Source organism: Solanum dulcamara, chromosome 7 (assembly GCF_947179165.1).
Source record: "Solanum dulcamara chromosome 7, daSolDulc1.2, whole genome shotgun sequence".
NCBI classification, from domain to species: Eukaryota; Viridiplantae; Streptophyta; class Magnoliopsida; order Solanales; family Solanaceae; genus Solanum; species Solanum dulcamara.
Genome location: NC_077243.1, coordinates 20,386,969 through 20,410,829, shown reverse-complemented (window position 1 = coordinate 20,410,829; position 23,861 = coordinate 20,386,969). Strand labels below are relative to the sequence as shown.

General features: G+C 33.2%; 1 protein-coding gene and 1 non-coding gene across 2 annotated transcripts; one reads left to right on the top strand and one right to left on the bottom strand.

The window, feature by feature from the left end:
• Positions 1-1,515: 1,515 nt before the first annotated feature.
• On the bottom strand, positions 1,516-1,623 carry LOC129898082 (small nucleolar RNA Z279/snoR105/snoR108). Its single transcript, XR_008768999.1, has one exon. It is a non-coding gene; the product is annotated as a small nucleolar RNA Z279/snoR105/snoR108 (small nucleolar RNA).
• A 7,799-nt stretch (positions 1,624-9,422) lies between these two features.
• On the top strand, positions 9,423-20,266 carry LOC129894055 (uncharacterized). The gene is made up of 5 exons (XM_055969553.1): positions 9,423-9,844; positions 12,162-12,423; positions 12,522-12,718; positions 18,695-18,882; positions 19,669-20,266. The coding sequence occupies exons 1-5, from the start codon at positions 9,750-9,752 to the stop codon at positions 19,953-19,955; spliced, it is 1,029 nt and encodes a 342-aa protein (XP_055825528.1). The 5' UTR covers positions 9,423-9,749; the 3' UTR covers positions 19,956-20,266.
• Positions 20,267-23,861: the final 3,595 nt, after the last annotated feature.

Below are 23,861 nucleotides of genomic sequence, written 5' to 3'. Positions count from 1 at the left end.
GACTAATGAGTGTACTAAAACTTTAAGATCAAACTACATAATATTAATAATTAATATTTTTTTATGAATAAATGTATTCAAAATTTTAAAATCAAACTACATAATATTTAGCTTTAATGTTCATGTTTAATTTAATATGAACTGAATGGACATAGAAAAATAATAAGAGAAAGAGAAGAGAAATTTTAGTTTGGAATGAAATGATCACTTTTACGCTTCGCAAAGAGACATGAAAAATGAGAGCAAAATCAAACGAGTTTTTAAATTATTATTTTTATATATAGAGCCTTTTTAGCTTTTTAGTAGCTTTATATAAACTTTAGAATTTGCTTATCAATTTTAAATTAAATAATCACTTTTAAATTTTAACGAAAAGAAAAAAGAAAAATCAAAGTCAAATTGAATAAAATTATAGGTATCTGATTAATGAAGTATTATTTTAATAATTAGTATTAATTTTGAATTAATTGAAAAATTACTGCTCTTTTTAAAATGTGAAGAAGAAAAATAAGCCTGGAATTCCCAGGCGTGGCTGAAACACTAGGCTACAATACCTTGTTATTTCAATTTTCAAGGATGTCCAAAATATCTTATTTAATCATTTAGCGTATCATTTTATTTGTGTATACGATATAATTTTCTGACGAAGGGTGTCCGTTCGAATATCTTGAATATATTGTAGTTCCGACCCTGGTACCCAAATTCTAATTTGTGTCTTTATTTGTTAGTCGGTTAAAATTGTATAGTTTTTAGTAAATTAGATTAATTATGACAGAATTTATGTATTTTTTACACACGTATTAGTTAGATAGAGTTTAGTTATTTAGATATTAGTTATTTTCTATTTAGTGGGTGTATTAATTTAATGTTTACCGATCATAAATTGTGCGACATCAAATACTGAATATTTTGGCAATCCACTCACTAACGAGGATGGATTCTACAATTAGTACTTCTTATTCAAAACAATTGAAAAAATAATTAGTTATAAAAAAGCGTTTCCCGAAATTGTATCGTTAAAAATAATGTGGATTATTCCAATTCTCTCAATATAGAAGCATGGCTCCTCCCTCTTATTATTTTTATTTAATTTTGTTTTCTTCTCTTCTTTTTTTATCTCGAGATGATTTCATTTATGATTAAACAATAGAGTTCAAGTCAACTACGCATGGCCTATTGGCCTTCAAGAATCAAGGTAACTCAAATGCTGAAGAAAAATGAAAGTATATAGGTACAGTGTATATGAAAAGTATAAAATATATATCTTTCATATGAAAAGTGAATATAAATATATATGAAAAAAATTATTGATAAAAATATATATAATTGAATATTGTGTATATATATTGTATAAAATATATAATGACAATTAAAATAAAGAGAGAGAAAAAAAAATTAAATACATTTTAATTGTTAAATTACAATTAAAGTTTTATAACCAATTTCATGTTAAAAAATCAAAAAAAAAAAAAAAACTTCAGAACGAACTTAAAATTATTGATGATTTCAGAAATAAGAATCAAATTGGTTAAAGCAAAAGCGCCCAAATTGTCTTAATTAGGCCGAGCTCGGACGACCATCTCGCATTTTTTTATTGCGAGCATCGACGACTCATCATATTCCATCAAAACTTGCCTGAAGGATCATGCTTTTACAAAGCCTACCGATCTCCGTTATTTATTCTACTCACGAAACTCGTAAACTTCATTCTCCAATATGTGCAATTTACATCCGGTCCTTAATTTCAAGCCAAAAGTTTGTTGTTGTTTTTTTCTGTTTTGTTTTCTTGATTCTTAACTGCCTCCACTTTTTTGGAACTAAACCTCTTGCGCTTTAGTCCAAAGGAGAAGATGCGGGTTCGATTCATCAAGATCCAAGATAAAGTCATTTTTTTACTATTTATTTTTATTATTGAATTTCATAGATAGTATTAAATATATTCTTAAATTAAGAAAATTTAGGAGTTGCTATAGTTGGCCGTGATAGTGTAGTGATTCTATCCCTCCCCTACGTTTTTTTTTGCCTTCCATCCCCCAAAAAACGAAAGGCGGGAATTAATTACTAGTTACCAGAATAAGATATTGCGAAGACATGATTTGAACCCGTGACCTCAATGTTATGAGTCTTGAGAGCTACCAAACTGCTCTACCCCGCGCCAAAGATAAGAACTGAAAACTAATAGATAAATAAGGATTAAATGTGCCCCTCCACCCTATCTGTACAAATAGAATAGCCCATTTATACAGAATGGTAAAGGAACTTCTATGATCATCTACGGTGATTGCGAAATCACAATAGTGTAAAATTTACTATTTGAGATAATTATTTTTTCTTTGTGAAATTAATCACATTTAGATTATAAAGAAAGTGGTTGTTCAAGGGTGATGAGGAATGATGCTATTGGGTACTTGGTGTTGAAACAATAATTTTTATATCTCAAAAATAAATTAAAACATATTCTTTATCTTTTATTGGCCATGATTAATAGACATTAATCATCTTTACATCTATTTGTTGACGAACCTTTACTATGTTAATATATTTCATGAAAGAAAAGGGTCAAAAATATTTTGAAACTATACAAAATTGAATTAAAATGCCTTTAGTTAATAGTTTAGTTTAAAAATATTCTTGTCGTCAATAATTTGATACTCTGGCTCTACACTTAATAGGTAAAAAATGCCCCTTCACACACAGTGTGTGTATATATATGACACAATATTTTTCTAATGATTTTTTATTAACAAATGCTTATCCTACTTCAATTCAAAAAGGATTTCAACAACAATAACATATGCAGAAAAATTTCACATAGTGGGGTCTCAGGAGGATAGATTGTACACAGATCTTACTTCTACCTCTTGGAGGAAAAATATTGTTTTTGAAAGACCCTCAGCTTAAGTGAAACAATTTTTTTTTGTTAATGATAAATTTTTGGCCGAATAGGCCGTTTTATTGATTAACAAAAACAGTAAGCAACCTAGGCCAAGCCCACAAATAATCCCCATAAGCTTATTTTAAACATGATTAGGGCAAAATCAAAGACTCTCAGCTTAAGTGAAGTAAATCAAAGTAGTAATAGAAAGAAAAAAACATAAAATATGATATATTATAGGAAAGTGTTAGAACAACAATGATAAATACAAGAAATTCAAAATTAAACTTGCTTCGCTTAGAGGCACGTTAATACATTTTTTGAAGATAGTTAAAGTCTCTTCCACAAGTAAGTGGAAGAATAAATATCAAACTCTATCTTCATGATACAATTAACCCACAAAACAAGTAGTAATCAATAATGTTGCTCTTCTATTCTTGAATCGATGATTTGACCTTTTGATCAATATCTGTCAAATATTTTTAAGGGAAAGTGTTTTGAAGTGATTGTCTTTTCAATGAAAAAGTAACACTATGTATAGAATAAAAGATTTTGAAAAAGAAGAGTTATCATTAAATAATAGTTTTAATAAGTTCATGAATTTTGCAAATAAAATGTATCTGTCAAGAATCTAAAATGTAAAAACTAAAGAAGGAATGAATTTTCAATTCACATTCATTTCTTTTAAAAATGAAGAAACTTTTATGGGATAAACTGTAAAGTGAAACATTAATTTTAACAAGCCCCCGCTTATTTTAAAAAATAATAGTATAAGAGTCGGTCAAATAAGAATTTCAAGCAGCATCACTATAACCTTCAAGAATTGATGAAAAAGTAGAATAATATAGGTCATGTTAGGCAATAACAAGCGGATGTTCCACTTTATAAAGTGGAACCCACAAATACAAATTGAATTTGACTTTTCCTCCCACTTTTCTTTCCACTCCCCTATGTCCCCCATACGTTGTCCTCTTACTCTGGCTATAAATTGTCAGTTTCTGACAATGAAAAATATATACAGATACGTTTCATCTTCTGCTCCTCTTTCTTTCTCTTACTCTCTTTTCCTTCTTAATTTGTTAAATTAGTTTATTTTATAACATGTTATCAGCACGAAACTCTAATTTTTTCTAAACAAATTAACTTCTATATCAGAATATGAAAATTTCTCAGTCATCAGTTAGATTCAAAAATAATTATGATGATATATGCCTTATTGATAGTACCACAACACACACTATTTTAAGAGATAAGAAATATTTCTCTTATTTGATTATGAAAAAAGCTAATGTTAATATAATATCTGATAGTACAAGATTAATTGAAGGATCCGGAAAAGCTAAAATTGTACTTATCGGAGGAACAAATTTAACAATTAATAAAACATTATATTGTAGTAAGTCTCAAAAAAACTTATTAAGTTTCAAAGGCATTCGTCAAAATGGTTATCATATTGAGACTACAAATGATGAAAAGAATGAATATCTTTACATTACTACAATGGCATCGAGCAAAACGTTTATACTTGAAAAGCCTGCTCTTTCATCCGGCTTATACTTCACAAGTATTAGTATGGTTGAAACACATGACATAGTAAATCAAAGGTTTACTAACTCAAATAATTTTATTATTTGGCATGATCGGTTAGGCCATTTCAGTTTTAATATGATATACAAAATAATTGAGAGTTTACATGAACACTCTTTGAAGAACCAAACGATTCTTCAATTTAAAGAATTCTCTTGTGCTGCATGTTCTCAAGGCAAATTGATTAGTAGACCATCAGTAATCAAAGTGGAAAATAAATCCCCAGCATTTATGGAACGTATACAGGGTGATATTGTGGGCCCATTCACCCATAATGTGAACCATTTAAATATTATATAGTTTTAATAGATGAATCTATAAGATGGTCACATGTGTGCTTATTATCAACTCGTAATATAATATTTGCGAGATTACTTACTCAAATAATCAAGTTAAGAGCACAATTTCCAGATTATGCAATAAAGATAATTCGTCTTGATAATGCTGGCGAGTTTACATCTCAAGCATTTAATGATTATTGTTTGTCTACTGGGATAACAGTTGAATATCCGGTTGCTCATGTTCATACTCAAAATGGTCTAGCGGAATCATTGATTAAACATCTCCAATTAATTACTAGACCAATGTTTATGAGAAAAAAAGTTCCCATGGGGTCATGCTTTTTGCATGCAGCAAGTCTTGTACGGATCAGATCCACAAGTTATCATAAAGTCTCCCAATTACAATTGACTTTTGGTCAGGATCCAAACATTTTCTATCTTACAATATTTGGATGTGCAGTATATGTTCCAATTGCTCCACCACAACACACAAAAATGGGACCCTAAAGAAGATTAGAGATATATGTTGGGTATGAATCTCCTTCTATCATAAAATATTTGGAACCTATGACTGGAGATTTATTTACTACAAGATTTGTTGATTGTCATTTTGATGAATCAGTATACCCAACATTAGAGGGAGAAAATAAGCAGCTGAAAAAGGTAATAGATTGAAATGCATTATCATTATCTCATTTAGATCCTCGTATAAATAAATGTAAATTGCAAGTTCAAAAGATAATTCATTTGCAAAATATTGCAAATCAACTGTCAGATGTATTCATTGACCTATCAAGAGTTACTAAATCTCATATTTCAGCTGCTAATGCTTCAATTCGAGTTGATGTCCCAATAAAATAATTAATTAATGCAAATGAGTCTAAATCACATATAAAACATGGTAGATCGATCGGTTCCAAAGATAAAAATCTTCAAAAAAGAAAAGAGCAAACAATCAAGATGGTCATGATATGAAAGAACTTGCTTAAGAAGAACGAAGAAACATAACAATTGATAAGACCTTGAAAGAGGTTAATGCGTCTGAAAATGATAAAGAAATTTCAATAAATTATGTCTCATCAGGAAAAATATGAAATCGAAATAATGTAATTGTCGATAATAGTTTTGTTTATAATGTTGCTATTGAAATAATGCAACAAAATGGGGATCTTGAACCTAAAAATCTGTCGATGAATGTAGACAGAGGAATGATTGGCCAAAATGGAAAGATGCAATTCAAGTTGAATTAGCTTCGTTTGAAAAACGCGAAGTTTTCGGATCGATATTCCGAACACCCAAAGGTATAAAACTAATGCAATACAAATGGGTCTTTGTGCGAAAAAGAAATGAGAAAAATAAAGTCGTAAGATATAAAGCATGACTTGTGGCACAAATTTTTTTACAAAGATCCGACATTGATTTTATGAAAACATATTCTCCTGTGGTGGATGCAATCACTTTCAGGTATCTTATAAATCTGGTAGTTCATGAAAAACTTGACATGCATCTGATGGATGTCGTTACAGCCTATTTATATAGTTCTTTGGATAACGATATTTTTATGAAAATTCTTGAAAGATTTAAAATACCTGAAATATATAAAGATTCCCGGGAAATTTGTTCAATAAAACTTCAAAAATCTTTATATGGGCTGAAACAATCAGGGCGAATATGGTACAATCGTCTTAGAGAATATTTGCTAAAAGAACAACAACAACAACAACAACAACAACAACCCAGTGAAATCCCACATCGTGGGGTCTGGGGAGGGTAGAGTGAGAATATTTGCTAAAAGAATGATATAAAAATGATCTAATTTGCCCTTGTGTCTTTATGAAAAGGTCTGGATCTGAATTTATCATAATAGTCGTATATGTTGATGATTTGAATATCATCGGAACTCCTGAAGAACTTCAAAGACAGTAAAATGTCTAAAAAAGAAATTCAAGATTGAACATTTTCAAATGGGATATTTGTCCATCAATCAACATATACAAAAAATATTTTAAGGAGATTTTACATGGATAAAGCACACCCACTGAGTATCCCAATGGTTGTAAGATCTCTTGATATTAATAAAAATCCATTTCGACCTCATGAAAATGATGAAAAACTTTTTGATGCTAAAATACTATATCTTAGTGCAATTGGTGCATTAATGTATCTTGCCAATAATTTTAGACCAGATATAGCTTTTTCAGTAAACTTGTTAGCATAATTTAGTTCTTCTCCAATGCGAAGACACTTAAATGGAATTAAACATATATTCAGATACCTCTGAGGGACCACATATATGAGATTATTTTACTCAAATGAATCCACGTCAGAATTGATTGATTATGCATATGTAGGATATTTGTCTGATCCTCATAAAGGTCGATCGCAGATGGGCTACTTATTTTATATGTGGTGGTACAACTATATCATGGCGTTCAATAAAACAAACTATGATTGCCACTTCTTCAAATCATGCAGAAATAATAGCCATTCATGAAGCAAATCGAAAATGCGTTTGATTAAGATTAATAACTCAACACATTCAAGAAACCTGTGGCCTTTCTTTGATAAGAGTCACTCCAATATTATTGTATGAAGACAATGCTGCATGTATAGCTCAATTAAAGGGAAGATACATCAAATGAGACAGAACAAAACACATTTCACCAAAATTCTTCTTTACCCATGATCTTCAAAAGAAAGGTGAAATAGATGTTCAACAAGTTCGTTCAAGTGGTAATTTAGCCGACATGTTCACCAAGATATTGCCAATTTCAACCTTTGAGAAATTGAGATACAAGATTGGAATGCGTCATTTTCGAGATATTAAATAATGTCTTCATCAGGGGGAGTATAATACGCGCACTCTTTTTTTCCTTAGTCTAGGTTTTGTCCCAGTGAGTTTTCTTAACAAGGTTTTTAATGAGGCAGCACTCAAGGCATATTATCAGATGTGTGTATTCTTTTTTATTCATTAGGCTTTTTCCCATTGAGTTTTTCCTAATAAGGTTTTAACGAGGCACAACATTTATGGGGGTTCAGAATAACTACTATGTATATTATTTCTTGTAAAATTTTTAATGAGGCACATTACACGTAGACATCTAAGGGGGAGTGTTATGAAATAGCAAGTGGATGTTCCACTTTATAAAGTGGGACCCACAAATGCAAATTGAATTTGGCTTTTCCTCCCACTTTTCTTTCCACTCCCCTTTGTCCCCCATACGTTATCCTCCTACTCTGGCTATAAATTGCCAGTTTCTGGCAATGAAAAATATATACAGATACGTTTCATCTTCTACTCCTTTTTCTTTCTCTTACTCTCTTTTCCTTCTTACTTTTTAAGTTAGTTTATTTTATAACAAGCCAACATTAATTGAACCCTTCAAATATCTTAAAACATGAATTAAGACATTCCAGTATTCAACTTCACGAATATTGGTAAACTTGCTCAAAGTTCCTATTGTGTAATCAATATTTGCCCTAGTACAATGCATGACATATATAAGACTCTCAATAGTGGGTCCAAAAGCGATTCATCAAGACTACCAAATCTCAAAAACTATTCTTCCTCCGAATAGCAAAGTCGCTCCAATAGCAATACATCGGGGTCATCAATTCATCCTTGAAGACTATTCTTCCTCCCGAATAACAAGACTGTCCATCCAAGCCCAAAGACAAATAATTTTAATCATGGCACTCTAGTCTCCAGTCGGATCATTAACCATAGCATATCCGAAACATTCTTAAATCAATCTTATTATTTTGAGGTACATCAAATTATCATTCATATTATAAATCATGTTTAAAGCCTATTGAATCACATTTCAAATCAATAGCCTATTCGTAAAGCAAAAATCATGTTGAAAATCATTACTTTAAATTCAACTCAACAAATTTCATTAATGAGGAAAACACATTTCATACATATAATATAAAAATGAGCAAAATACGAGAACTCACTACGAGCTTGTCTCACAGGTCGCATAAAACCTTATTGAAAACCTCTTAGTTGTCAAAAATATATTTTGAAAAGAGACATACTTCAAGCCTCACTAAAACATCCTAACGTGCTTAATAACATTTAATGATATCTAATCTCACAGAGAATTTTGAATGACCTCGAATCAAGCTCCTAAAATTTACTAATTAGGATAACGATTTTACGCTTTAATTTATGATAAAATTGACGTTATAATTAAGGTGATGAGTTGGTAAGTCACCTGGATTTGATATACTTGAGAAAATGGTCTTTCAAAAACAACCTCTCCATCTCTACGAGTTAATAGTAAAATCTGCGTATACTCTATCCTTTTCATATCCTACTTAATGAAAGTATGCTGTTGTTTTTGTTGTTGTATTGATGAATTAAGTCATTAGTCCCTTGAATTATGTTTGTTTAAGATATTTTGAGATTTAAAATGATTTTTATAAAGGAGCTAAAACGAACAAAGAAGGTTGGAGAGTTTTAAAATTAATATTATTAACACTAATTTTAAAATTGTCACCTTCATTCAATAATTAAAACTTATGTCATTTTTCTTTTAATTTTGATACCTTTTTCTTATCCTTAATTATAATTTACAAATCTGTAGAATTAATATAACCAAATGACATGAGCTAGTGAATGAGATTCGTCCTTCCTTTAATTAGTGAGGTCAATGAGTATGAAGAAGATAGGAGGAAACAAAATAAGGTGTGTAGAATCAGATGGAGGGCAGATATGTAAAACAGATCGGTGAAATGCCATTTGGGAGTGCTCTGTTCACGAGATTCCGTAACACATCCCCAAAAAGCCCTCGACTAATTCTCTCTCTTGGTTGTTAATCACGTCATTCCACATGCTTATAGTCAAATTAATTCATGGCTTCATCATTGTTGTATCAATCTCTGTTTAATACTACACAAATATATTGATGGAAGCGATCCATCAGTCAACTCAGTACGCAAAATTTCACTTTCATCCCTTGTTTCTGTAGCAAATTCTTTTCCTTTTTGACTTTTCTACGATGGCACGGTATCGTTTGCTTCTCTTCCTTGCTGCGCTTTCCTCTATTTTCGGACTCCTTCATGCCAGTGCTGGCGATGCCGATCCGATTTACAGGTAAACGCATCTTCAATCTTATTTACTAATTTCACCTGTTCAGATTATATATCGGGCTTGTTTTCAGTTCTAGCTAATTTCTGGTGAATAATGTAACCTCAGCGGTTGATGTTGCTCGATTTACAATTTAGAATTCACGGAAGCAATCGAATGCTAGTATTTGCAGTATTCATTCCCGTATTTTCTGAAATTTCTGGAATCAACTGCTGATGTGCCTTTGCCAAGTAACGGCGATGGGCCTAAGTTACTTGGTTTAGTGTGAGCTTGGACATACAAATGCAAGATGAAAAGGCATCTTCTGTTGTCTATTGAGATTAAAAGCTAATTTGTAAGAGATTAGAAAATTTAGCTCTATCTAGTGTCATGAAGCTACAAATTGTTGGTTGTACTGTGCAAGTTTCATGTTCCTCCTCCAAATGAAAGGAATTAGATTTCTTTATATCTGCGTAAGCCGTGGTGGATGGAGTTACTCGATACCTATACTTATGTTGGAAGTGGAGCTGTGTGTAAGGTGGAATAGATACCACAGCTGTGTGAAAAGAAGTGAATAGACTTGAATTTATAGTCTAACTGCTTGTAACAAATAGAGCTTTTTTTAGTCTAATTATTTGGAACAAATAGAGATTTTCTCAATAGAAACCTGTATATTATACTCCTCAATTGGTTTATGGGGATACTTAATTCTGGATTGGAACATTGTTATCAAACAGCCTGTTACTATTAAAAAGAGGTGTTGATCTGTAATGAACAACAATTGGAGGTAACTTTTCAATCATTTTGGGCTTTTTTGAAAACCTTAGAAGTTAAATCTGCTATATTTGACATTTCGATTTAACTTCTGAATGCTATATCATACCGGTAGGTGTTAGAATCCTAATTTTACTATTGGATATGTCTTTTCAGTGTTCTTTGCATTCCTTAGATTATAAAGCGTTTCTCAATGCTGAACTATCTGTAGATGGACCACTAGATGATATTCCCTTTAGAATATGGATGCATGAGTTTATTGAAAACTAATGCATCTTGGCCTTTAAGTTTTCTCTTAGTATGTTACCTAGCTAGTTTGGTATAATCGAACTTATACAGGCTCACTCTCAGTGTTCACTTTACCTTTGCTGACTTTATTTTTTATGAAGTAAATCGGAAAACGAAACAGCTAAGAACTTGCACAAAAGTTTCTCCTCATTTTGTTTATAAGTTCAACTTTTGTGAGGTCTGGATTTTTTTTTCTCATCTGTTTAATTGGATCAAAAATTGAGAGTCCTATAATTGTGTTTTACCAAAGTTCTTATTTGGTGGATGACGTATTTATATATTGAAATTGCAAAAAAGAGGAGAAATTAGTAGAGAGAATTGATGTCCATGAGTTTCTTTAGTCTGTCTGTTTTTGTTAATTACTGGCGGCATCCTCAGGAACTATGGTTGGTGATCTTCACTCTTAATGACAGTTCCATTGAGGATACCTGTCTAATGCACCTTCTCTTCCCCTCCTCCAGTACCACATGAAAAAAAAAACTGTATTATCTGGCATCCGGAATGATCCAAAAGTTTAGGGTGAACTCGAAGTACATATTGCTCCTCAAAACTTTTTTTTTTTGTTGGATTGAATACAACTACAAAATTATAACATTCAACTTTCAGAGACCTATATAATCCTGTTAACTATGGCTTCTTGCTTCTGTGTCTAGACATAACTTGATGCAAATCATTGCTCTGTATTTCTAAGTTCTTCTTTGGTTCATATAAGTTTAACAATTATGACACGCTGTCAAAATCCCAACGAACCAGGCTACTGTATGTTATGCTGTTAAGTGGGGCCAAATTAAAGTAAAGGAAGCCCCAGATGCCCATATGCTCAAAGCTCATGTGTGGTGCCAAAGCTAGCGAAGAAATGAAATTCCATATTTGCTTTGACAGACAAGCGAGGTTGGATCTGGTAGGCTCTCTTTGGACATGGAACACAATAAAGAGCTATTAAGGATTGCATACTCTCGAGCCATATATATGTGTAACCATATTTTCTCTTATTTCTGAATCATATTGTTCTGTAAGTTTTCTTTCTAATGGGAGAAAGGAAATACATGAAAGTAATGCATGTCTATACTCTTTTAGTGTAATCCTCTAGCTTGCTTTGATCTATGTCCCAGTCTACCTTTTGGTGTCTTGGGCAGTTGGGCAGCACCTGGCTTTTACTAATTTGCATGTTATATGGGCTGAATCCCAAAATCAATCCAATTTTTTGTTGTTAATCTACAACACTTCCTTTTGCTGTTATGTTCACTTCATGCCCTCGACTTTGAAATTGCTGGTTTTACAGAGCTTGTGTTGATCAGTGTGAAAAGACTGGATGCGTGGGGGATGAATGCTCTCAACATTGTAATTTTACTTCTGGGGGGATTTCCATTGATGGTCCATGGTATCTACAGGAACCACTTTATCTGAGATGGAAACAATGGGACTGCCTTAGTGATTGTCGTTACCACTGCATGCTTTCCAGAGAGGAAGAACGGAAGAAAGTTGGTCTTAAGCCTGTCAAATATCATGGAAAATGGCCTTTTCAGCGTGTTAATGGAATCCAGGTTCTTCGCACTAGTTAGTTAGCATTTTCTCCTTGTTAAGCATGCTAGTTCTAGGCTGTATTGTTGTTAGTATCCTAAACTAAGTCTTTCATGGCCAGGAGCCTGTTTCTGTAGCTCTTTCTGCTCTTAACCTTGCCGTGCAATTCCATGGATGGGTATCTTTTTTCATTTTTGTCAATTACAAGCTGCCCTTTAGGCCAAACAGAAAGCCATTTTATGAATACACCGGCTTGTGGCATATCTACGCTATTTTTGCAATGAACTCCTGGTTCTGGAGCGTTGTTTTCCATAGTAGGTGAGATATTGTTTATTTCTCTTTTCTTATAGCTCTCTCTTTATTTGCAAGAGATCTCCGATTAAAATTGTTGCATTTCGTGTACAGCATTTATGCATAAATCAAGTAGCTTGAAACTGTCTTCTGAAGATATATAGTTTCACCTTCTTGGTTATTGGTTTCTCATCAATATATTATTACTGGCTAAAGTATGTGGTTTTTTCACGGATAACAAGCTTTGTCTGGCATGGTCATGGATAATTGTGAAAGCATTTTGAATTTGTCAGATACATTCTTGAATGCATATGTTTATCAGAATTTTCAGATGCCAATTTCCCAACTTTCTAGGTGTTTGTGCCACAAAGATCATATGAGCACCACGTAAATGCGAATTATTATTTTGGTGTACGACAGTCTGAGAAGTGAGAACAATTTATGTTCTCCAGCTTCTCCTTATGAGTGGAATTGTTAGGCGGCACAGTGGGCAGCATTGTTTGGTGTACATAGAAGTAGTTGCTTGCGCTCAGTTCTCACTGTTTAATTCTGGGTGGTGTTTGAGCCCATTGCTTCTTTAGTAATTGTGATGAAAAGTTAGACTAGCTTTTTTATCGCAGAAAAACAATCCCGAATTATTGCATGGTGTACTGTAATAAGAAGCTACTCTAACTTTTCAGCACAATTACTAAAAAAGTAATGGCCTCACCATTTCTTCTGGGGCAATATTTGTTTGGTTGTGATAATGTTCTATCTTGTTAAATTACAACAACAACAATTACACCACAATTCCAAGTAGTTGGGGTCGGGTGTATGAATCCTCATCATCGTAAATGCTTTGTTTGGGTCCATAATATTTCAATACTTCGTACGGAAGGATTATCTAACACTAAAGGTTCTCTGGTATACTCTAAGGGGTCATTTGGTAGCTGGATAGATTTATACAGGCATTAGTTATGTAGAATTTAGTTATGCAAATATTTGTTATGCAGGGTTTAGTTATGCAGGTATTAGTTATGCAGGGTTTAGTTATGCAGATATTAGTTATGCAGATATTAGTTATGCAAGATTTAGTTATGCATGTATTTGTTATGCAGGATTAGTTATGTAGGTAGTAGTTATGCAGGGTTAGTTATGTAGGTAGTAGTTATGCAGGGTTTAGTTATGTAGAGATTATAATACATTAGTGAGCTAATTCTTATTTCTTAATTCTAAAAATGTTTAGTGAGCTAATAATATTAGTAAACCCATTAAAATAAACAACTATCTAAACAACACATTAAAATTAAATAAATATCAATAGCTAAAAACAATAAAGTAAATAACAAATAATTAGCAATAAAGTAATTTGTATTGAATAGGATTAAGCAATTTAAATTAAAGTAAATAACAAATAACTAAAAATAAATTAATACTTGCATTGGCAGTGCGTTGCAGAGAAACTAAGCAAAGAAATTAATTAAATTAACGAGAAAACAATTAACAACCACTGCCTTACCACCAAAGAAATAATTAACAAGAAATTAAACAAAGAAACTAAAAATAATCAAGCAATTAACAAGACAAAAAAACTGATAGTGCTTTTTTACATGTATTATTTATTTGATTTGTTGTAAATTAATGTGCATTTAAAAGAAAATTGATAGGGGTAAATGTGTAATTTACTATTTTAATATATGTACAACTAATACCACATAACTTATTCCACCTTCTATTCCACATAAATTATACATAGATTCCCTCATACGTTATGTAAGTATTAATGATGTAGGATTATAAACAAACGCAACCAAATATAGTATAAAATTAATACATGAATAACTTTTTTACAACATCTAGAAACCTACCAACCAAACATTGTATAAAATTAATACATGAATAACTTTTATATAACATTTGGAAACCTACCAACCAAACATTGTATAAAATTAATACATGAATAACTTGTATCCTATTTGCAAACCAAACATGGTATAAATTAATACATGAATAACAAAATGGTTATATCTCTAATATACTAGGAGTCTTTTAATAAGCATTAGTCGTCTAGTTGGTATCACCTATGGAGATTTTCAACTTCCATTTTTTCCCCATCTTTTGCTAGATCTGCTTGGATTCTAAGATATTCTAATTTCTTTGCAATTAACTTCTCTTCATGTGATTTTAGGTCCACCTCTTCCTTTTTAACACTTCTAATAATCATGTTTTCGCATTGAGGAACCGATGCACTTGGAAGCCTATGTAACACGTAGCCAGACCATATCAAGCGACATTCTCTCATTCTATTCTCTATGTTACTTGCACCTTCTAACACATGTGATTATTTCTATTCTTATCCAATGTTGTATTACCGCCCAATGCATATCATCTTAACATTCACATCTCTGTGGTGCTCATCTTGTAGATAAATTGGGCTTTAGAGGCCCTCTATTCACTCCTATACAATATTCCTGACCTTACAATCATTTTGTAGAATTTACCTTTCACTTTGGTAGGCATCTTCTATCATATAGCGGTCCTATGACACTTTTCAATTTCAACCATCCTACCTTAATTTTATGCACAACATTTTTATCTATCATTCCATTCTCCTGGAACATTAATCTCACAACCCGAGCTACACCTTGAACGAGACCAACACTCGAAACCATTTTTGGCCCGAGCGAATCCTTGGCCGAGCATGCTATAAGTTGAATACAGACTAATGCAGAAGCTTTTAAAACATAAACATGCAATGCAATAACTTAGAAAATGAACTCAATAACTTTATAGATAAAAATCCAAAATCCTTATAATATGCACAGGCTTGTAAAACCATGGTGAAAGCTTTAACATAATTGACTCGTTTGTGAAGCTTCTCATGTACTGAAGATAGATTATCGGGACAAGACCCCAAGCTACTGGAATACTCTAATAACAACATCTAATAAGTAGTAATACTCTAGATAAACTGGAGCCCTCCGAAAGCAAGGAGGCCTCACCAAAGTTGGATGAAAGTGATCCTGATGATGCATCTGCTGTCGATCCTGAATACCTGAATCCGCACTATAAAACGATGCAACGCTGAATGGCGTCAGTATATGGAATGTACGGTATGTAAAGTAGCTAAATGAATTAACTGGCTAAAACTGAACATGCTGAGCTGAATGAGAAGATTGAAGATAGACTGAAATAAAGTCAACTGAATAGTATAAAAAATAAGATTTTCAGCTGAAAAGCTTGGACATGTGCTAAAATTGATTAACTGAAGCATGGTAGGTGAATATTTGATATTGAGAAAAGAAATACATAAAATAGTATGCAATTATTTTTAAAACACGTCCATCATCTGATGATATAAAAAGTATTTCTATGACTTGAGTTGAAAATGTGTCTAAAATTGTAAATATGAGAAGTCATCATGTCTATGATTGCAATCATATCAACTTAAGCTGCAACATATATACAATCTTTAAGTGGGGAGTTTCTTACAGCCAACATACATCATGTGAGCTCATGATGTTCAACAGCTAACCCAGTTGGGAGGGTTGTCCTATGCCTTGCCAGGGTATAAAACCTGTCTATCTTATGTGGATCCACTACTGAGCCTCGTGGGACTTGGGCATAACTAGTTGACTGACTAGCGGTATACTCAAATCCCTACGATAGCACATAGTTATGGTACTTGGATTTTCTAAATTCGCGTCCTCTCGGTGCTAAATAATTCTCCAAAATAATCTATATATGCTTATAATATATCATGAAAACTGTAACTAAAATCATACCGTATCTTTGCTCAAAATATATAGAACTGTACTACTGGTGAGCCTATACTCACAACTATCTGAAACATACTGATGTTCTGAGTTTTCATGATTATAGAAAATTTTCTTTGAAAATCATACCTATGTCTGTAAGCAAAATTTGTAAACTTTCGTGAGGAATCTTTCAAGTGACTGGACTTTCTTTAAAGCATAATTTGCGAAATAGGTATAGAGAAATTCCATGAAAATATACTTTACTCATGAAAACAATGCATATGAATACTACAACAATGTTTTCAAATAACTCTAGTTAGAAAAGGTCCATGTGGTATGATAAGCATGAACCATTACTCAAGAATCATTTATGCATATGAGATACAATAGTTTCAATAATAGAATTCAACAATGGGAAGTTCGAATTAGAGGGAATTTGAAATCCGATTTTTGGGTGAAAATCCTAGTATTGATCGTACTAACTGAAACTATAGATTTAGGGCGTGAGGACGAACTGAGCTCCTTAGTATGATAGCCTTACATGCCTTAAATGCTCCACAAATCTTGATAAAGAACCCTAACTTGATAAAGAACGATCGAGAAATCTTTTCTTGAGATTCTTTAATTCGCTTCTTGAAAACCCTATGGCCAAGGATTAAAATTTGTATTAACAATTCATGATTAGATAGTGGAATTCAATTTGGAAAGCTTGAATCCTTAGAGAAGGAATTACCTTGATGAAGGAGGATAAGAAGAGGAGAGAAAACCAGTTCTAGGTTTCGAAAGAATGGCTAGAAAGTGGAAAAAAGGGGATTAAAACTGCCTTAAAAGGGTTTCCGTCAGCCAGGTGCGACCCATTTGCAGCCCGAAACTGGGTCGCATCTCTTTTACAGAACGCCTTCACTTTTACCACCATTTGTGATCCATTTGCGGCCAACAAGTGGACACCTGCGGTCGCTTCTCTTTTTCAGAATGCCTGTCAAAACTAAAATGATTATTACTTTTGACTCCGATCTCGGATTTGGGAATGGTCGGTGGCATTGGAAAGAAGACTCGAACACCTTTAATTTGGCTGGTAATGGGACTTAACTCTTCATATTTTAAGAGATGCTCATTTGAAGTTGACCAAAGTAAAAACTTATACCGAAACTCAATCGGTAAAGAAGCTTTCAACTCAACTTGTGCTAGAGGGTTCTTATGACCTTAATTCATCTCCAAAACTCTTCTCACACTAAAGAATTGACCTTGACACCTATGCACAAATAGGAATCACCTGGTTCGAGCCTATACGCATACGAAGAATGGTTCGGGTCTTATTTTAAGAATTTTCGGGGTGTTGCAATTAAGTCCAGATTTCTTAATTGTCTACATTTAGGTACCTCAATCCCATCTAATCTCACTTCAACTTCACTCCTATATTGCTGGTTAAACTTGCAGTGGATGTATTCTATCTTATTCCTACCTATCCTACGTTACTTGCTAAAGTGCTTCTCTATAGTTCAAGCTTTGATTGAATCCTCACTAGTTTCATCGATTAACACAATATTGTCTGGTGACTGTCATGGCAGCATCACACCTATTTCTAATGAGCATTTTAATTGCAACCCTTCTTTTTGGCTATTGTTCTAGCAACTCGTCCAGTGATGATTCCAAGCATTGTTCTGGCACTTTCCAGCAACATCTCGGCTACCTGAACTTTCCTATAAGATCCCAGTGGCTAGGCTTTTCCAATGATTTTCACACAGGTTCTCCGTGGCACCATCTAAATGATTTTTTTCCCAATGATTCTGATTCTATTCAAGTGACTTCTTACAATTCCAAAGGTTGTTTGCTCTTATGTGTTGTCAAATTAAGTAGATTGGTTTTCCAATTAAATTTGAGGGTTCAGTTGAGATATAAGAACTTTTAAGTTCCTAATTCGATACTGCCCATATGTTATTTGGCACTTCTAAATAAGTGTACTTTTTTTTGATAACCGAGAAATCCCCAAAGGCCAGTGGCGCATGCAGCAGATAATGGGTCCACAACTCTCACTTTTCCCCTTAAATACCAGGCTTTGTCTTGCAGCGGAGTTTGAACCCATGATGTGTGGATTATGCCCTCTTACCACTAGACCAAAGCCTTTGAGGGCACTTAGGAATAGGTGTACCTTGTATTCATCAAATTATCAAGTCATCAACACATCATCTGTTCTCTTATTTTCTCAAATAGCTTATGGTTTCTCATTTTTTGAATTTCCATGTTCTGATGTTTTGCAATTTTTTAGAGACGTAGACTTGACTGAGAAGCTAGACTATTCGTCTGCCGTTGCATTGTTGGGTTTTTCTCTCATCCTGGCTGTGTTGCGAGTCTTTAATGTGACAGATGAGGCAGCAAGAGTAATGGTTTCCGCTCCGCTTGTTGCATTTGTGACAACCCACATCTTGTATCTGAACTGTTACCAGCTTGACTATGGTATGCCCACTTCACAATTACTTGATATAGGATATTGCATGCTCATGATAAATTGTGCCTTGTACAATCTCCTGCTAATTGAAAAGTAACACATCCAAGAAGTTTACAATATATACAAAATTAGTTTGTAACAACAATCAACACCATTAGTTTCCTAAACATGTTCTATTTTACCTCCTTTATCTTTCTCATTTAAATTTTTAACTTTGTTTATTTCTCAATGATCAGTAGCATCATATATTTGAAAGATTTTGGTTCTATTTTCTGTTCTTATAAATATGGGATCCAAGCAATATTAATATCCTAATAACAAAAATATTAGTTACTCCATATGTAACAATAGAATAAATTACTGAACTAATTACCATAAACTTGTTACATTCTGTGGCCTATATCTGTTAACAGTATTAGTGACATTATGAGGTCTAGTAATGAGTTTATTATTGTACCTTTAGAATCAAGAAACTGTAGGTGCTTATAATTTAAGGTGCTCGTGAATTGTTTTTTTGACAATAGTAAGTGTGATGGAAAAATAAGTCATATGTCAAAAATAAAATAATGATAAGAAAATGCAGACTATTGGAGCAATTTGTGTATGAACTGAAGAAAGAAAATATGTTACAGACGGCTGAATTTCTTCTGACTTCCAATTTTAATTGTTGATACTTGCATTGTGTCACTTTCTTGAAGTAACAATCCTGTATGATTATTGTGTCTCTTTGGATTTCATGAATGTGTCCAAGTGTTGTGGAGTAGGAAAGATGATGTTGCTCGATCGCATTGCAGGGTTAAACATGAAAGTCTGTTTGGGTATGGGAATTCTGCAGCTCATCTTATGGGCTGTCTGGGCAGGGGCTACTCGCCATCCATCACGCTGGAAATTATGGGTGGTGGTGATTGGTGGAGCTCTTGCTGCACTCCTTGAGATATATGACTTTCCTCCCTATAGGGGATTTGTGGATGCCCATGCTCTGTGGCATGCCACCACCATTCCTCTAACCTACTTGTGGTGGAGCTTTGTACGGGATGACAGTGAATTCAGGACAACAACTCTCATCAAGAAAGCAAAGTAGATTGAAGAATCGTGAGATTCTAATTGCTAATTTGTGTATGAAATCATTGCTTGTTTAGGTCTTTGGAAATGTCACTAGGCTGTCCTTTTTTCTCGCAATGTGCATTTGTAGGAGATGTCTAGCCATGCGAGTTTCTCTATTTCCAGCTTCAGTAGGTTTAGGTTAGACTCGTTGTATGATGTCACACTCATCTACATTTGATATTCTCTGTCATTGCTTTTTGTGTCCTGAACTTGACTTGAGCTGGGTGGCAAGATAAATTCATTTAAAGTTCCTTGATTTGAATTTACGTATAAGATGTGTTTTCCATATTTTTCATGGTATTCTATGAATCACGTTTAGTATTCTCACTGGACATTATTGTAGCGTGAGGTCGCTTTTTTTCCCCCCCGAAATACTACTCTTTGGTAGTTATACATTATTTTGAAATACTAGTACTATTCTTTGCTATACAAAATTGTCAATGATTTCAGGTCAGGTCCCCGTAAGGTGTCAATATTCCAGATCCATGCTATTACGATTTAGTGGTGATATTCATATATTTCAAATCCCTAAAGCAGGTTCTGTAATATTTACAATGTAAATTCCTAAAACCTGGGTTCTAAGTAAGTTTGGAGCTGCAAGTCATATGCATGTAAGCTATGCTGGGTCTCTAACTAAAAGGCTTTTGACCAAGAGGCAATTGAGGATTTATACCCCAAATTTTGTTGCGCAAACAACACAAATTTCACTAGTTTAGGTCCTAATTATGTGTGCTCACATTAGCTTAGCAAATTACCGTTTGTATCACTATTTCTCTATATCTGCTACACTCAGAAACATGTATTTCAGTTACATGTGAGTCAAATTAGGTGTAATTTGTTGTAAATACACTGATCAAATCGTGATTCACCTGTATCCGGGATATACTAACTCTCTCACTCGTCTCTCTCCCTATGTACCCGGTGTCAAATATTTAGAGTTATGTATCTAGCTTGAAATATGATATTTTGAAGGAATGGTGTATCTCGGTTGAAATTTGCTATGAAATTATTGAATACTGATACAATATGTAATTATTTTTAAGTATAGAGAGATTTAATAGATATAGTAAGGATGTTTGCCTAATTAGGTATTTTTTTTTCAATTTTATTTCTTTAATATATAGACCTTTTTTTTAGGATTAGCGTTAATTAATCTAAGATTCTTTATATGACATATGGAACCAGCCCCAAAGTTAAGAGAAATTCGAACTGGTCCAAAGTAATAAATAATAAAATAAAATAAAATAAAATAAAAAGTATAAACATGTATTTTTTACCTTATAAAAAAAAGAAAATATAAAAATCTATTTCCCTCCAATTCATTCCCACGCTAGTTTTTCTCCTCCTCCTAGGTCGAAAGAACATCTGAAATACTCCATTGATACCATGGTTGAAGCTTGAGCAACAAGCTTAAAAAATTGAATTTGCCAAGTGTTTTGTTTTAAGTGTGTTATTAAATTTTATTGGGGATCTTTTAGCGAGTCTAAATCTCAAATTATACATGCAAGTCAGTTTAAATATTGTATGGTTTTAATTAGGCGGTCAAAATAAGTTTAAATATAGGTAATTCGCTCAAGATAATATTCGCTTTAGAATTTTATGAATTGGACTCAAGATAATTTAATTTTTTTTTACATAAATTAATTTTTTAAATCAATTATTACCCTTTTTTGGGTAGTTTTTTTTTATTACTGTCTATGACTTAGTTTACCTTTAATAGTTGAAATCACCCACTGCTTCCCTCATCTCTCTTTCTTCTCCAATCCCTCATCTCTCTCCTTCTCCGTCTGACCTTACCGGAAATGGCTTCTCTGGGAAACAAAACAACAAACAACAACGATACCCCAACTCCCATTTTCCGTTCTCATCTTCATACCACCACCAAATAGACCCAATAACAATAGACAACACAATAATTCGTAAAATCATCAAATTTCAACCAAAAATTAGGAGCTTCATGAAAATCGATGATGTTCGGTGTCTTTTCTCCTTTCTCTTTTATGTTGATTTTATTTTATTTTTTAATTTGTAACAATTAGAACCAAAGAAGATTGTAGTTTCTATGTTCGTTGCTTAAGTAAAAGTGTAGAACATAAAATCGACAGTGTTGTTAGATCTGAACAGAACCCTGATGGTATTCATTCCTCTAATGATTTTCATGAAAATCAACGTTTAGATTTGACCGGAAAACACTATCTGACGTTCAAATCTGGTGGTGGTGTTTAGATTGGAATCAAATGGGGAAAAAGAATTTGGTGATTACCGGTGAATTGCGTAGTGATTTATTTTGGTATTAGTTTGAGCTACTGATAGTTTGGTGGTGGTGAATCACTGGAGAAGAAGAGATGCAACTTTGAAGAATTGTATTACAATTGTATTAAAAGAGTATTTGTCATGATCCAGAACGGGTCGTGAGTGACACCCACACAATTCCTCCGGTGGGAGAACCAAAGCTACACCCTAACTAGCATCCTAACACAACAGAAATCATAAAAAGATGTGGAAATAATTTTTATATTTGTTTTACGCTGAATTCCCATAAACTCAGAAAATAAGTTCAAGCACAGTCATAATAAAATCAAATCATGCGTAAGTTAATCCCTTAGAATCTGAAAGTCATTATACTAAAACTCTATTAAGGAACAAGTCTAAGATTAAGGGGATGCAACCCAAAAACAATAATATAAAATAAATTTGAAGATAAAATCCAAGTCCGAAAGGTTGGACTAAGATCCTAAAAGAATCCATGGCAACCTGAAAAAATTGGCTCACCCTTAAATCCTAAAAAGTCAGTGGTCTCCTAACTAAGGTTTGTCAGCAGCCGCCTGAAGAATTCTTGTACTCAACAAGGAAGGAGAAAATGCAGTATCAGTACACATAAACAATCATGTTTAAGATGGTTATAAGGATAATTCTTACCAAAGTTATGGATTCCTATGAATCACTAAAGGTAATGAGCTACTATTAATATGTTTTATAAAGATGGATTGGTAGGTAGTTACTATCTTTTCCCATAATGTATATGATCATGTTTTAATTAATTCCGTTGGTATTTTGACTAAGCACAGGGAGGACTTCTAGGTGGGGTTTGGTCAGGTAACACAGTTAGTTATCCAAGGGAATCCTAATAGCAACCTAAATTCCCAAACTACGTTGCTCGCCTAGGATTGCCCTCATGTCTTAGCTAGTGGATTCACATATAGCTAATGAGTTAAATTTGTTTCTCACAAAGTATATCTTGGCAAGTAGCCTCTCTCTTCTCGATGTGGGAGTTATATCGAATTCTATGTTATAGATCGCATGGTCTTAAGATGTCGGTTAAATTCCATGTTAAGTGCCCATACTGAGTTCTAAATGCCATTTTTGGTGCATCCTTAGATCTAATCTTCAGCTGATGGTAACTAGACCTTAGATCAATTTTTGAGAAAACTAATACACCTTGTAAATGGTCAAAGAGATCATCTATACCAGACAATGGATACTTATTTTGAATGGTGAAACTATTCAACTGCCGATAGTCTATGTACGTTCTCATACTACCATTTTTTTTCCTAACAAACAAGACCGGAGTACCCCACAAAGAAGCACTAGAATGAATAAAACTCTTATCAAGGAGTCCTTGGATTTGAGCCTTAAGCTCTCTCAATTCTGCCAGAGCCATGCAATAGGGAGGAATAGAGATTGGGTGAGTACCCGACTTCAAGTCAATGCAGAAATCTATGTTTCTATCCGAAGGCATGCTAGAAAATTAGTAGAAACATTTCCTTAAACTCAGACACTACAAGAATAGACTCAATAGAGGGGTATCCGACTTCAACATCCCGAATATGATTCAAGTATACCAAACAACCCTGCTCCTCCAGTTTTCTAGCTTGGATGAAAG

Excerpts from the sequence above, each read along its gene's own strand:
- LOC129894055 (XM_055969553.1), top strand. The coding sequence starts at position 9,750 with ATGGCACGGTATCGTTTGCTTCTCTTCCTTGCTGCGCTTTCCTCTATT. Across the intron at positions 9,845-12,161 it reads GATGCCGATCCGATTTACAG|AGCTTGTGTTGATCAGTGTG; the intron begins GTAAACGCATCT and ends CTGGTTTTACAG. Across the intron at positions 18,883-19,668 it reads CTGTTACCAGCTTGACTATG|GGTTAAACATGAAAGTCTGT; the intron begins GTATGCCCACTT and ends ATCGCATTGCAG.